General features: G+C 49.3%; 1 protein-coding gene across 2 annotated transcripts; it reads right to left on the bottom strand.

Moving 5' to 3' along the window:
• Window positions 1-342: 342 nt before the first annotated feature.
• Window positions 343-12510, bottom strand: ADCK5 (aarF domain containing kinase 5). 2 transcript variants are annotated; one of them, XM_066578130.1, is made up of 15 exons: window positions 12452-12510; window positions 10346-10437; window positions 7737-7883; window positions 7098-7173; window positions 6815-7015; window positions 6352-6492; window positions 6157-6270; window positions 5882-6013; window positions 5468-5551; window positions 4408-4489; window positions 4226-4304; window positions 4065-4156; window positions 3210-3459; window positions 1151-1252; window positions 343-829 (listed from the first exon to the last, which is right to left on the bottom strand). In XM_066578130.1, exons 1-15 carry the CDS (start codon window positions 12464-12466, stop codon window positions 724-726), a joined length of 1713 nt encoding a protein of 570 aa, XP_066434227.1. In that variant the 5' UTR covers window positions 12467-12510; the 3' UTR covers window positions 343-723. The 2 variants fall into 2 exon arrangements, with proteins under 2 accessions (XP_066434227.1, XP_066434228.1); XM_066578131.1 differs by lacking the exons at window positions 7737-7883; window positions 10346-10437; window positions 12452-12510 and having other exon boundaries at window positions 6815-7010.
• Window positions 12511-14361: the final 1851 nt, after the last annotated feature.

Consider the following 14361-nt stretch of genomic DNA (forward strand, 5'->3'; position numbering starts at 1 on the left):
TGAAGTCATGTACAGGGCTGTGTAAGTGCTGCCCCAGGACTAATGCTTTCCTGTGCCATCTCCTCTAAGCTCAAGCCTATAGCTGTAAGTGGCAGATTTTTACAAGTAAAGTGAAAGCTCTGGTTATGATGCAACTCCACCACTCCTGTCCAAAACAGCCCCTACAAACTCCTCCATAGCCAGTGGCAACTTCACTGTATCTTGTCCTAGAATGTCCAGCTCCCTTACTAGAACTTCTCCTAAAAGAATGTGCATATATTGCAGTCCCTTTTATTAGAGATCCCCACTGAGTAGCACATTTGACCTTGTTTGGCTTGCAGAACCACAGCAATACATCATGTCTTAAATTGCACTAGGTTTATTTCTCATGCTGATATAGTACTAACATATTCCTCAACTCTGTACATATTTTCCTCATTGATATTAGTCCCCATGGGGGCTCACAGAAGCTTTCCTATCTGAAACACACTCACACACCTGGGCCAATCTCGTATCTTTTTTTTTTTTTGTATGTATCTGACACAATATCACCACACAGCTGTGGCCATCGCAGAGAGGACATAGTCCTGTTTTCACCTGGTGCTCCATAAAGATAATGTGGAGAAATATAAAAGGAATTCCTTATTGGAGTTCAGTGCTTTGGCAAATGATCCCCTGCTCCTTGGTCCAGGCACTGGCTTTCTAAGCCACCACTGCACAGAAGACCTCAGCTGCAATAGAAGTCTATGACTGCAGAAACTGCCGGATATGTTCATTCTCCTCTAGAAAGTCAAAGCGAAGCAGGAGCCGGATGACGAAGAAGGTGAAGCACTGGATCGTGCTGTCCCACCTGTGCAAATACAGCAAGTGAAAGGAAGAGAAGAAGCTAGTTACCCATGAACCAACAGTGCCAGATTTGGGCAAGAGGCGCAAACCAGATGTAATATCTGCCACGCTCCCCCCCCCCCTTTGTAGCCCAACCCTACACAGGTTGATGATCATCTCCAGTGGGTACTGCTGCTTGAGGAGCAACGTTAACAGCTGCACCCACATGTGATACTATTGCTAATGAGGTTACCAAGGATAAAGAAATAAATATGTGTGATATCAATGGCCAAGTCCGAATATCATCCAACATGAACTTCCCTGAGCTGTTAGAGGCTAGACTCACCGCAAAGCAACTTCAAACTTTAGGTGTTCCCACATCACGGAGATCCACCGCATTATTCCAAAGGAATTCTGCTTGGCTAGACGCCTCCACGCTCGGACAGCACTGAGGGAAGAATGCAGAGTACAAATATGCAGCAGGGAAGAATCCTTTATGCACACACAAAATACGAACAGATCAATAACAGTACTTTTACCAGGACCAACTATCGGCCAAAAAAACCACAAGCAATTTTGACCAACATTCGTGCCATGTAAAAAAAAAAGGACTTGACTAATGAGCAATTTTTCACTCAGCACCCTGTCACTTCATACAGAGCAACTTCTCAATCAATGTAAAGAGGCAGTGCATCTTTGACCAACTGCCTGTTCACAGCGAATAGAGATGGTCAGGCAGAAGAGAGCTCTGGCGTTCTCTACCTCCCTTTCACTGAATGATTATCAGTCCTGTGTAAAAGCATAGGAGCTATAGTCGATGGGAGGGCTGCTTAACAGTCATCCTATCTAAAAGCACCCGAGGCCGCTTTCACACAGCCGATAAAATCACGCAAGACGCACAAATATGAACCCCATTCTGCAACATATGCAGTGAATATGAACGTGATACATACAGCATATTGTGCATGTAATATACAGGCAAAATATGGTTGTTGGAGCCCTTAAAGGGATTGTCCCGCGATAGCAAGTAGGGTTAAGCACTTCTGTATGACCATATTAATGCACTTTGTAATATACATCATGCATTAAATATTGGCCATACTTACCCCCCTCCGGTGCTGGCATCCCCGTCTCCATGACACCGACCAAAGCAGCCTTCTCCCTGGATTAGACGCGCTTGCGCAGTCTGCCCTCTTCTGTCCGGCTCCGGTGTGCTCGCGCCGCAGAGGTCTTCTGCGCATGCTCAGAAGACCTGTGCGGCGCGAGCGCACCGGAGCGGCCCCTTCAGCGCAAGCGCGTCTAATCCAGGCAGAGGGCGGCTTTGGTCTGCGCCGTGGAGACGGGGGACGCCAGCACCGGAGGGGGTAAGTGTATAACTTCTGTATGGCCAATATTTAATGCACGATGTATATTACAAAGTGCATTAATATGGTCATACAGAAGTGCTTAACCCCACTTGCTATCGCGGGACAACCCCTTTAAGCTCCTTTTATACAGGACGACTGTTGGGCAAACAATGCCCAACACTCATCCTTGCATGTACTCGCTCCCGTACTATTGCACAGGAGCATGTATCGGCTCGCAGCAGGGCAGCTAGAGCTTTAACTCCTCACTGTCCCCCTCCCCTCTTCATTTACTAACACAGCGGCCATTCAGTACTGAACGCCTATTGTTTACGCTGAGCGATCAACATTCAGGCTGCATAAAAGCCTGACTGATGAGTGTAAACAGCAGGCATTCAATACTAAATGGCCACTGTGTTAAGTGAATGGAGAGAGGTGGGGGAGAGCGAGGAGTGAAATCTCCGGCCACCTCGGTTCCCTGCTGGACTTTCTGTCAGAGAGCCAGTGCGATACTCCTGTTCAGCAGCATAGGAGCGAGTACATGTGGGGGACGAGTGTCAGGCATCGTTTGCCGGATCTTCATCCCATGTAAATGGGGCTTTAGTCTCCAAACTCAGATGTACTGAACTCTTTTCTCCAAACCTCAATCTGATCTACATTCCTCCCACCTCTGCCCACAACACAATCTTTCCAACCCCATTCGCTGTGGGCGCCAGCCCTAGTCTATATACAATATACAGCAATAGATACATCTGTACATACTGCAAATACAAGCCTGTTTTCACACACTGTAAAAATGCTGCATGAATAGTTTCAGAAATGCTGTAGCATTTGCAGTGCAAGCCATGTGGAGGAGATTTATAAAACCTCCTTCAGATGATGTAGAAAATCTCCAGAGAATGCCTATTTATGCTGTGGCTTTCTGTTGCAGATTTCAAAACGCAAGGGTTAAAAGCCACAGAATTTCCACAAATAAATATGCAGCGTTTAGGTGTGGATTTGGACGCTTCAGGGTTTTCCACTGCGGAAACTCCACAGCAGATACATGTTGTGTGAAGATACCTGCGAGCCATGAGAAGATAGCGGTCGGCTGGAGCCCCCAGTCCTATATTAAGAGCCCGGACAGTGTTGAGATTTCTGAAGACGAGCAGCATGGGTCGTGGTAACGCACGAAGTACACGCATGATATCATCAAAGTGCTCCTTAGCCATCTCCTGCATGTACTGCGTCTCTTCTAGAGTCAGCGCATTGCCCAGTGTTCCGGTGAGCGACAGGGGGCGCTGCAGGAGGATTTCACAGAACAGGAAGTAATCTGTGGGAGACAAGAAAACACAAAATGGTAATTTAACTAAGACTGGCATTTTATAATCTACACTGGATGATAATGCACCACTCAGTAACAAATGTAAGCCTTTTAATAAGTTTGGTGCAGCTTTTGGTAGTCCGTGCACCAGAAAAACAAAATGACAAAAAAAATTGCCTCAAAGAGTATTTTCAACCACTTTTAAGACTTAGAAGAGGGCCAATTTATGGCACACACTGTACTAGCACAATAATTTGCAACTTTACCCTCCTCTTGCCATTTGTCAAAAATGGTGGGATAAATGGGTGGAGTTTAGCAGGAACGGGGTGATTAACAATCCTTTTTGGCTGCAGTGTATTATATGTTAAAATTAATATGGCAGTGGCACCGCTCTACATGACCACAATCCCTATGTACCCCTGCACTAATATGAAAGATAAGACCACCTCCAATGATCCACCACTGTCAGGTGCGACGTAAATACTGGATTAGTACAGCAGGTTGTGGATTATTGAGTGCTGCCTTTTTACTGCTCTTGGTTCTGGAGCTGATGAACTGCACCAGGCAATAGCAGCCATGGCAATATAACGGTCTCTCCATTTACTTGTACTGACCTTTGACTCCAAGCTGAGCGGAGTATTCCTTCATCCGTTGTCTGTCCCGCAATACAATAGACCTCCACAGTTTACAGAGTGCTGTGCGGTCCCTGCAGGAGACAATGCAAGGGTGACACAGTACACAATGCAGAAGACACTGAGCTTGGACAACATATTACCTCTCACACAGGTGTTCATAGAGTCCATGATCCAGCAGAACCAGTCGAGCCTTCCCATCCGGACCCACGTTCACCAGCACTGAAAAGGAAGGAAGGAACATGAATATGGACTGACTCCTGTAGCATCCAGCGAGGTCAATGTCCTCCACCAGGCAGAAAGTATCTAGAAGGCTCTACATTACCGTTCCCAGGGTGGGGGTCAGCGTGTATGAATCCTGTGAAGAAAATCTGCTCCGCAAAAACCTTGATCACCTTCTCAGCCACCTAGAAAAGAACATCAGATAAAAGGCACCAAAAGGGCAAAACACAAGACTACATACAGCAGGGGATGGGAGAAGCGGCAGATAAAAGGCACAGAGAGGAGGAACCCGAGAAAAGATGCAGGAGTGATAGCGACTTGTGATGGACATGTCAATTCACCCGGAGCTGCTGCAGAACCCTAAAGCTACTGCTACTTGTGCTCAATTGAGAAAACGTTAATTCCCACCGCCCTCATCTGCTGGATTGGAGGCAAGCACACACTCCCACCAATGACTTCAGTCTTCAATACTAGAGAGACTAGAAATCTCGGGTATCCAGAAGACATAATGCCCCACACATCTGGAAATTCTCTCTCAACGAGGCTAAGATCTGACTACTCCTCAGAGCCTCTTTCTGTCCATTTCCTGCACCATCCAACAGGGGGAGCAAGTTCTATGCAAGCCCCTAGTTGGTTGTCCTGTAGCATGTTTGTGGCCTACCCTAATAAAGCTGATTTTACTTTGACCCGAGCCTAGGAGTCAGAATGAATATGATGAGCAGTCAACTCCTAACTGAAGATCCAACCACAAAATACCAGCTTGTAGGGACCTGAAGGAATGGGAGCAGACAACAGATATTGCTTAAGTCCTCACACCTCTGCAGAGACACAAAATATGTGTCAGGAAACGTGATGTGAGAGACCCGCAACCGTGACCAAAACCAAGACAATGATGGTAACTGGCACAACCAGCGGGAACCAATGGCAGCGGAGCTGCAGACTGAGGCAATGTATGGGCACACATTATGGTGACAAAAGGAGTTGATGAGCATAATCACATTGCAACCTGAAAAGGCTGTAACCATCATCTTCCTCCTTCACACCCCCAGTTCACAAGTAATGAACCCCAAGAGCAACCAGTCACAAGCAGGAACCCTTTGTGCATCACGCAGATGGCAGCAGTCTCCTGCCCTCCTGGTACACACGGGACAGCGGGCACTCACATCCTTCAGCTCCAGTCCCTGCTTTCTGATGCCCTCCACACTGCTGACCTTGCAGCCCTCGCAGTAGTCGGCCGTCAGGACCCGCTGCAACAAGTAGAAGACAAAGGAACGTTCATACATAGGCTGCTCCACCTGAGTACATATAGGAAACGGCTAGCCATAGACTGCACAGGGCAGGTGGGGGCTACATCTAATCCATATAGGCTTATAGTTATGGGGGTTTCACACATTGTGGGGCAGTCTGCACTTACTAGGGAGGGAGTTCAGGGCCTCCCATCACCTTACTGATGTGATCATAGCATGCTTGTTATGCGAGTACTAATGTTACCCAGAGTGTGCTGGGTAACAAGGGGCTCTACTAACCTTACTTGTCTAAGCCCAGTGCACACTGGGTAATGAGGGGGCTCTCCTCACCTTACTGGTGTAATCCCAGTGCACGCGAGGGATCAGCACATAGGGCAGTTTTCGGAGGTCCTGCGCACATCGCTCAGCATTCTGCCCTTCATTCTCAAAGTCCAGCTCCTGAGCGAGCGTGTGTTTTAGGTCCTGCAGAGGATGAGAGACGCCCGGTTAGCGGCAGAGCTATACGCAGCACTAAACGGAGCAAACTGAGCACAAGGTACTAGGAACCTCCCCACTCATCCAGGGTAACTTGGGCTGAGGGCAAAGAGTAGCAGAAATGACCCCACCTTTAGAACCCAGCTGAAGCCAAACTTGGGGTGCATAAACTCAATGAGGCAGAGGAGCCATTCCAAAGTCTTTATATCCCCATCAAATCTGTCCCGGAGATCAATGTACTGGACCTGTAGTGAGAGAAGCGAGATTAAACATCTAGCCTGATGGGCGATGGTAGAGATACATAACCTGGTTAGAGGGCATCTTACCTTAACGGCCACCTCAGTGCCATCATGTAGCGTCGCTCTGTGAACCTGGGCAAGGCTGGCCGCTGCCATTGGCTGATGGTTGAATTGCTGGAAAAGACACTCTGCCGGTTGTCCAAAGTCTTCCAAGAGGATCTCATTCACCTGCAGTGAAAACAACCACCACCCGTCACACGACAACCCTCTTCCTCCCCGCCACTACCAGTTATACAACAACCACCTTCCTTCTACTGCTACCCGTCACGTGACAACCCTCTGCCTTCTACTGCTAGCCGTCAGGCTGTAACTACTGGGGAGCCTCCACTACATAGTGACATGGGGGAGTGAATACTTATGCATTAACTCTGTGTTTATTAGTTGTAGATTACACTATAGATTTCCAATGATGGTACACAATGAAAAACAAGAAAGTTATGAGGGGTGTTAAATACATGTTACATGACTTATGCTGGCATCGTATCCAAACCTCGTTTGTCCTGCGTGGCAGCGCCTGGTCCTCCAGCACACGTAAGCTGTTGATATACTCAGGTGGCAGCAAGTGGTTGAAGGTGCACAGGCCTTGTCCGAGCTTGATATAAAGACCTCCATTCATTAACGCTCCATCCACTAATCTGTCGGCCGTCCGCTGGTGACACTGGGACATGACGGCTTCATACAAAGGACTGTTCTACCACAGGATGGACAACAAGGACACCCTCAGTCATCAATCATCAGTGTGGGGGACTATAGCGAGTGATCGCCATCCTCACCTCATCGTCTTTACGGAGAGTCACGTTCTTTGTCCACCAGTAATCTACAGAAATCTGAGAGGCGATCTGTAGTGATCTGGGATATAAACAAGAAGCGTAACGTGCAACAGAAAACCCAACACTTCACCGCAACCCACCAAGGCATCCTGCCCAGGGTCCGCATAGCCGTGATCAGCCATCCGTACAGATCCACCAGGCCCATCATCTGCTGAGATGAACTGTGCATACATGATAACCTGGCCCGTCATTTCCAGAAGTTAGGAACAACCCTAGATCTGTATATTAGATATTACATATTATACAGTATACAGATCCGGAGGTGTATATAGCATGTAATATACAGTAGACAGATCCAGGGGTGCATATATTAGATCTGTATACCATATACTACAGCCTGGAGCTAAGTCGATCTTGAGGACACATGCAGCATTGGGGCTCAAAGGAGGTCATCTGTGACACTACAGGGGTGCACTCAGTCCTATCTTATTGTAGTGATGACCCACCATCCCCATAAAGTATGAACCCCGCCCCTAAAATGCAGCACCACATAGCGCAGGTGATAGGGCGATACTGGTCTATGGAGCAGACATTGCCCCAACACCTGCAAGTAAATCACCTGACTCAATGTGACATCCTTACCTGCAGAATCGGAGAATCCCCTGCAGCGAGATCCTTATTCTCCTCCTCTTGGGCCCATCTGAGCTGTAGTAAACAAGGGCCCCCGCTGATGGGGCCCCAACCAAGGTGCCTAAGCAGAGAATGCGGAACCACCTACGTGGGGGGGTCCTGAAGGAAAAGCAAAAGGATATTAGATCTTTATGGTGAGCGCCGCGGCTCTGAAGAGCTTAGATGGCTGCAGGCATGAAGTTAAAGGGGTTTATAAGAAGTGAGAAATATGACCGCTGTTCACGCAGCTTGTGAGCTACCTGTCATCAAATGTAACCAGGCCAGGCGCCCGCATCCTAGTAATGGCATTGGGTGCGGAGCCCAACACCACAATGTCCATTCCTATCAGGACTCCCATACATCCTAAAAGGGAGGAGAAAATGTGACGTTAGGCTCCATCCCCATCACACCCATCCGTGTTACGTTCTCAGATGGGTTTCTCACAGGCTGCACAGACGGCAGGCATGTTTTCTCACTTCTTGTACAATCCCTTTAAAAAAAAAAAAAAGACGTGTAATACATCAAAGGTGCAATGACATCTATGCGTTACGGGGCCACAGTGGGCCGCCATCGGAATGAGACACAATAACGGCCATTTTACACTAGCATTTTGCTTTCAATTTAGCTGCTCTATCGTGGCAATAGCAAAACAGGAAAATACATTTCAGGTTTTCCAGCCCATAGAAATGTACTCTTCATTTACATTCTAAAAGCAACCATCTTGGGCAGTCCGTTATCCATTAGGACCCCTTTACACGTAAAGACTGACGGGCGCTTAGGCGTCTGATAGTCGCCCCAACGATCCAGTGGAACGCGCTGGAGATCTCTTCTGGCCGCCTCCATGCACAGTGAACAGGCAGTTGTTCATAGATGAGCGACTGCCTGTTTATATGGGCCAATTATTGGCAGGTTTTTACACCTGCCTAAAACGAACATATTATTGTTCATTCCTTGGCCGTGTTGGCATTAAACGATTATCATTCAGTTTTGCATGATCCAGCAATTAACGGAGCGATAAAAAAATGTTCCAGTAAGTGTCCTTTTACACAGCATGAATTGGAATGAGTTTGGTACCGGCGATGAAGCAGCCATTGTATATCGTTCGCTCAGCACGCATTTACACTCAATAACTGGGTAGTTTTGATTGTTCATTGGATCACAACAACCTGTCTAGTCAACTGTTCTGCCGCTGCTTCTACTCAGCAAATCTTTAAGACGCCCATTAATGCCAAAGGATTTGCAGCAGAGAAACAATGATTTTTTTGGATCCGCATGAAAGATCCGATTAGCGATAAACAATTTATAGCTAGTTGTTCGCTTGCTGGACGCGTTTAACACTTAATCGTGCAAACCACTCAATCCAACGATTATCCGCATGATAACTCTGCCACGTAAAGGGCCGAAGTCTATATACGAGGCTTTTAACTGATAAATGACTATTCCAGCCGTCACAGTTGGACATATAGACTGTTCTAGGATTGTTAATCCAGAACATCCGATGTTACAGCCCAGCGATGTAAACACTCGCCCAACCCAGACTGGGCATGTATATAGATGTCACGATCCCCGCATACATGCATGCCGCACATGACTGTCATTATGGATTTGGAGGAGGGGGGGGGGGGGGTCTCGTTAAAAATTAAAAGCCGGTCTTGAAATGCACTAAAGACATTAATCATCGAGAAACAGCGAAGAAAGAGTTAGGAAAGCCCAAAGCCAAACATAACGAGACAGCCTTGACTGCCACTATCTCCTCATCTGTCCTCCACATCACAGATAAGGATGTCACAAGAGTCATGGACCCTCGGGGGCTACAGGAGGGGAGATAGTCCGGAGGTCTCACGAGTGCTCTGTATGAAGGCAGAGGAGACAGTCTAGAGGTCTCTGAGTAATTGAGAGGAGCTGTATCTCAGTCAGCGCTCTGTATGGAGGCAGAAGGGACAGTCTGGAGGTCTCAAGAGTGCTATGTATAGAGGGAGAAGATAGTCTGAAGGTCTCACAAGTGCTGTGTATGGAGGGAAAAAAAAAAACAGTCAGGCAATCTCACAAGCATCTATTTTGGATGGAGAAGAGACAGACCGGAAGTCTCACGAGCAGACTGCATATACAACCAATCACCATGAATCAGCCAACACAAATGACCAATCACCGTGAATGAGTTCATCCAAACAACCAATCAGGTTGCGAATGGTGTGGAGGGGTGATCAGCTTCTGCCCCTTCCTGGTTGGCTCCTGGGTGGGGGTAATTAAGGCCTTTTTATACACAACGACAGCCTCAGGATTCTCATTTGCCAGAGCCAATGAGCCGGTGATGTCATCAGCTCGTTTGCGCTTGGAGACCTATATAGACTGCGCGATTATCATTGCAGTTCTCGCTCAATACTCGTTCAGCGTTTCACATTCCTATGAATAATCAGTGTTTAGACGGCACGAACCGGCGCTGACCGAAACTGAACGGCGAACAAGAAACGCTTAGCTTGAGCTCAAACTAAACGCTTATCAATCACTTTTGCATGTCTGCACGATAATCGTTGCGTGTAAACGCAGCATTAGTGAGAGGTGAAGGTCTGGTGGTCTCCTACCCCGAGGTGTGGGCGCTCAGTCTCCTCCCCGTCACGGACAGCTTGGGGTGACATCTGCTCAGCTGCGAGACGTGAAATCGACATAATAGAAGCTGCAAAAGAGAAAACAAATATTACATCACAAACATGCGAACCTCGGCCCCGCCTCCAACATGGGGAATCTCCGCCCCCTGCGCAGATGTATTTCAGGAGCATCCCAATGCAAGACGAAAAAAATAAAAATCCGATCTGGAATCTAACTGGTTCCAGTGATGTCTAACATCCCCATGACAACACTAAAAGCACAAGGGCAGGAAGTGTTATCATGGGGATCCAGGCAGAATACTGGTATGTTCCCCATTGATGGCAAATCTGATGGGAAGTATCAAAGCCATGTAACTGCTGGTAGTCGGATGCTGAGGAGCAAGTGATGGAATTCTATTCAGGACATGCAGAACCTTTTGCTGCAGTCTGTGTAGGATGAGATTCTGCCCGCTGGAGCGTTCGCGCCACGAGATGACCGAGGGGCAGAGATACCACCAACCCCATCAATGTTGAGGAAACAATCCAAGGCCGTGGATACGCAACAACAAGGGTACAGAAAGTGGAGGGCACAGCCGCCATATTATACACAACCCCGCTGCAGAGATGGTCTATAAATGTGGTTCTTACTGACGGAGGAGGACGACTAGTCACATGACGCAGCCTTCCATCACTGTCAGGAGTAAGCGGTCAGCGACTAGTCTTCCGAAAGCCAACATGAATGCTCAGTCTCTGGAGGTGAATTACAAGGGGGAGAGGAGGGGGCGCCACTGCTGGACTGCTGTCCCCCATTTGGACGTCCGTCCCATCACCCTCCCCTCTAGACCGCTCTGTCTTAGGCCTCACGCAAACGGGCGGATTTGAATTGCGGAATCCACGATCGGCACCTGCATGGGAGATTCACTGCTAGAGTCGCCCATAGGAAAGCATGGAGTGTCCTCAGCTCCGCGGACACATACAGATTCGATGACTCTGCAAGCGGAAAATAAACCGCAGCATGCCCAATTTTAGCGCAGATTACATGCGGACGGGCCGCATCGATCTCTGCGGAAGCATTTGATTCCACTGCGGATTTGTAGGCGGACACTTCTCAGTTTGCTTGGAGACCGGGGGGGGGGGGGGGGGGGGGGGGAGACACCATTGGGCTTGCGTGGTTTTTTTTCCCCCGTGCGGACAATCAGCTGTGCATCTGCGTACATCCGCACGGAAAAACCATCTAATCCGTGATCGCTCCAAGCATTTTAAATTACTTTCCGCAATGACTCGCAGGTCATCCGCAGCAGAAATCCGCACATGCCGCGTGCATAGGGCTTTAAGCCGGGCACATACAGGCGGATTTCGTGATCAATAATACGCAGGCATCGAAAGGCATGAGCCGTTGCGCCCAGCCGTGCGAGAAGGAATTGCAGATTTCTCGTGCAGAAGAAAACTCGCAGCATGCTCTATTTTAGCGCGGATTCCACGCGGACGTCTATGGATGTCAGCGATCTGCAGCCCAAAAGCCATTCACATTGGGTATGAGCGCAGAAACGATCGCAACTGGATAGGAAAATAGATAGAAAAGCCAGAATGGAGGGGGGTGGGGGCAGGGAGATCTTTCTTCCGGTACGCTGTACATCCGAGATTACTCTCTGTGGTGGATCACAGATCTTCTGCTGCAGAAAGCTGCATTTGGGATCCAGCCCGTTCGTGTTAGCCGGCCGCACTCTGCCCCCCCCAGATCCTGCCGTCCACCACCAGACCCCCCCCATCTCCCTTTCTTTTCCTGACCCCCCATTCCACCTTCCAGACCTCCTCTCCCCTCTGCAGACCCCACTGCCCCCCTCTTACATCTGTGGTAAGGGTGCAAACTGCTAACCTCCCTACATAAGTCATCGTCTGTGCGGCCAGACATAGAGTGTCAGCTCCTGGGGACAGGATAAGCATCTATCTGCAGCACGGAGCCCCCTCATACACAGAACACAGCAGTCTAATCACCCCAGATGTCTCTTACATCGCGTAGTCTCTAAGCCTTTCTCTCTTCTATATCTCTCGCCCGCTGTCTCTTTTCCTCTCCGCTATCTCTCGGCGCTCAGCAGCACTTACCGGTGTTGGGTACATGCTGTCTAGCAGCTTCTGGTCATGTGACTGCGCAGGCTCTCCGAAGTGACCACACCCCCTTCCCGCTATTGGTCGGACACCGCTCCTTGCAGTCAGTTGATCTCTCCGCACCACGTGACCGCGCGTTTGTCTCCAAGCCCGAAGACTAGAAAGAGGCGGGAAAGATGAGTCTGTGAGGTAACTGGAGGCAACTGTCAGCCGGGAGGCGGCGGGCGCTGCTGTGTGTGGCGCGGTGACCCCCCTCCTCCACGGCGGATTACCCCCATAACGGGGGTCTCGGGGACCCTTCACACGGGACGGATTTAGTCTGCGGACATTTGTGTCACAATGTTATCCCTATGGGGCCAAAATTACATACGTGGCAAAATCTGCGCAAACCGCAAGATTATGGCCGCTCTCACACGTGGAGCCCGTAAACGATGCTCTTTTGATCGCGGTGTTTTAGACCTCCCTCACGTAAGCCGCGTTTTCTGAACGCATGAGTAGCTTTAAATCAGTGGCAGCGTTGTACCACGGTTAGGGCGGCGCTCGGGATCCCACGCTAATCGCACACTTTAAACTTAATTGCATTGAAATCAAGGAAAGCACGTTTGTGTGGTTTTTGTGTGTAAATACGCAGAGTACGCGCACGCCAAAAACCCAGTAAAATACGCACATGCTCGCAAATATTCAACCCCATAAATGCGCATTTTTAATCCACGTACGGCCGCATGAAGGAGACCTAAATTCTGCATTAGAAAAGCTGTCTGCTGCGGAATTCCGCAGCGTGAAACAAACCGCGGCATACTCTGATTGCCGCGGGAATATGTGTGGCCGCCTTCCATTGTAGTAGATGCAAGCCGGCCGTCACGCTATACTTCTGTAGCACAGCGAAGTATTGCATAAAAAAAAGCATCCCCGCCGGCCCCGCCATCCCGCACTGGCGGTGTGTCACACGCTGTACTGCGCATGCACGCCGGCTCAAGGGACAAACAGAGCGGCGGATTCGGGAGGTGAGTATGAGGGTTTTGGGGGGCGCCGTGGCGGACTCTGCTGCGATATTCCGCTAGTGGAGTCTGCCACAGTTGTGGGCATGAGGCCTTAATCTTTAAGGCCGGCTACACACAGCTGTGACGGACTCCGCCGCGGAATATTCCGCGGCGAAGCCCGTCACTGCACCCCCCAGAGACCCCATACTTACCAGTGCATCCGGCGTCCTGGGTCCCGCATGACGCTTTGGCGTGACGCGCCGCAGCGTCATGTGACACGCCGGCCACGTCACAAGACACGCCCACAGCGTCACGACGCGGCCGACCGTGTCATATGACGCGGCGGAGAGGCGATTTCATGTTATCTTCCGCTGTGCTACAGCGGAAGATAGCGTGAGCGGATGGCTTCCATTGACTGCAATAGAAGCCGGCCACGCTTACACCCGCGGCAAATAGAGCATGCCACGGGTGAGGATGGGAGATTTAACGGTGCGGAATTCCGCGATGGAATTCCGCACCATGAGCATTGAGCTATTACGTTCAATAGAACCTAATAGCTGCGGACAACACGGTGGATTTTCGCCGCGTATTACGCGGCGGAAATCCGTCCGTGGGAAGGAGGCCTAAGTCTGTCAGGAACTCAACAAACAGAGGTACTGGCATTTAAAAGGCAGACATAGTGAATTCTATCATGAGATGCCCTGCATCCTCCTAATTTAATCTTTCTTATAGAACTAAGTTTTGAGATTTTTGAAGGTGTAAGCCTCCTTCCCACGAACGGATTTCCGCCGCGTAATTCGCGGCGGAAATCCGTTGCGTTGCCCGCAGCTATTAGGTTCTATTGAACCTAATAGCTTAGGGCTCACAGTGCGGAATTCCACTGCGGAATTCTGCACCGTAAAATCTCCCGTCCTCACCCGCGGCATG

This window comes from Eleutherodactylus coqui, chromosome 9 (assembly GCF_035609145.1).
Source record: "Eleutherodactylus coqui strain aEleCoq1 chromosome 9, aEleCoq1.hap1, whole genome shotgun sequence".
NCBI classification, from domain to species: Eukaryota; Metazoa; Chordata; class Amphibia; order Anura; family Eleutherodactylidae; genus Eleutherodactylus; species Eleutherodactylus coqui.

Bases quoted from the DNA above. Each gene is read 5' to 3' on its own strand.
- ADCK5 (XM_066578130.1), bottom strand. The intron at 7,016-7,097 runs GTGAGGATGGCG...ATCCTGTGGTAG, and splicing joins CTCTCCGTAAAGACGATGAG to AACAGTCCTTTGTATGAAGC. The intron at 4,157-4,225 runs GTAATATGTTGT...TGTCTCCTGCAG, and splicing joins TATGAACACCTGTGTGAGAG to GGACCGCACAGCACTCTGTA.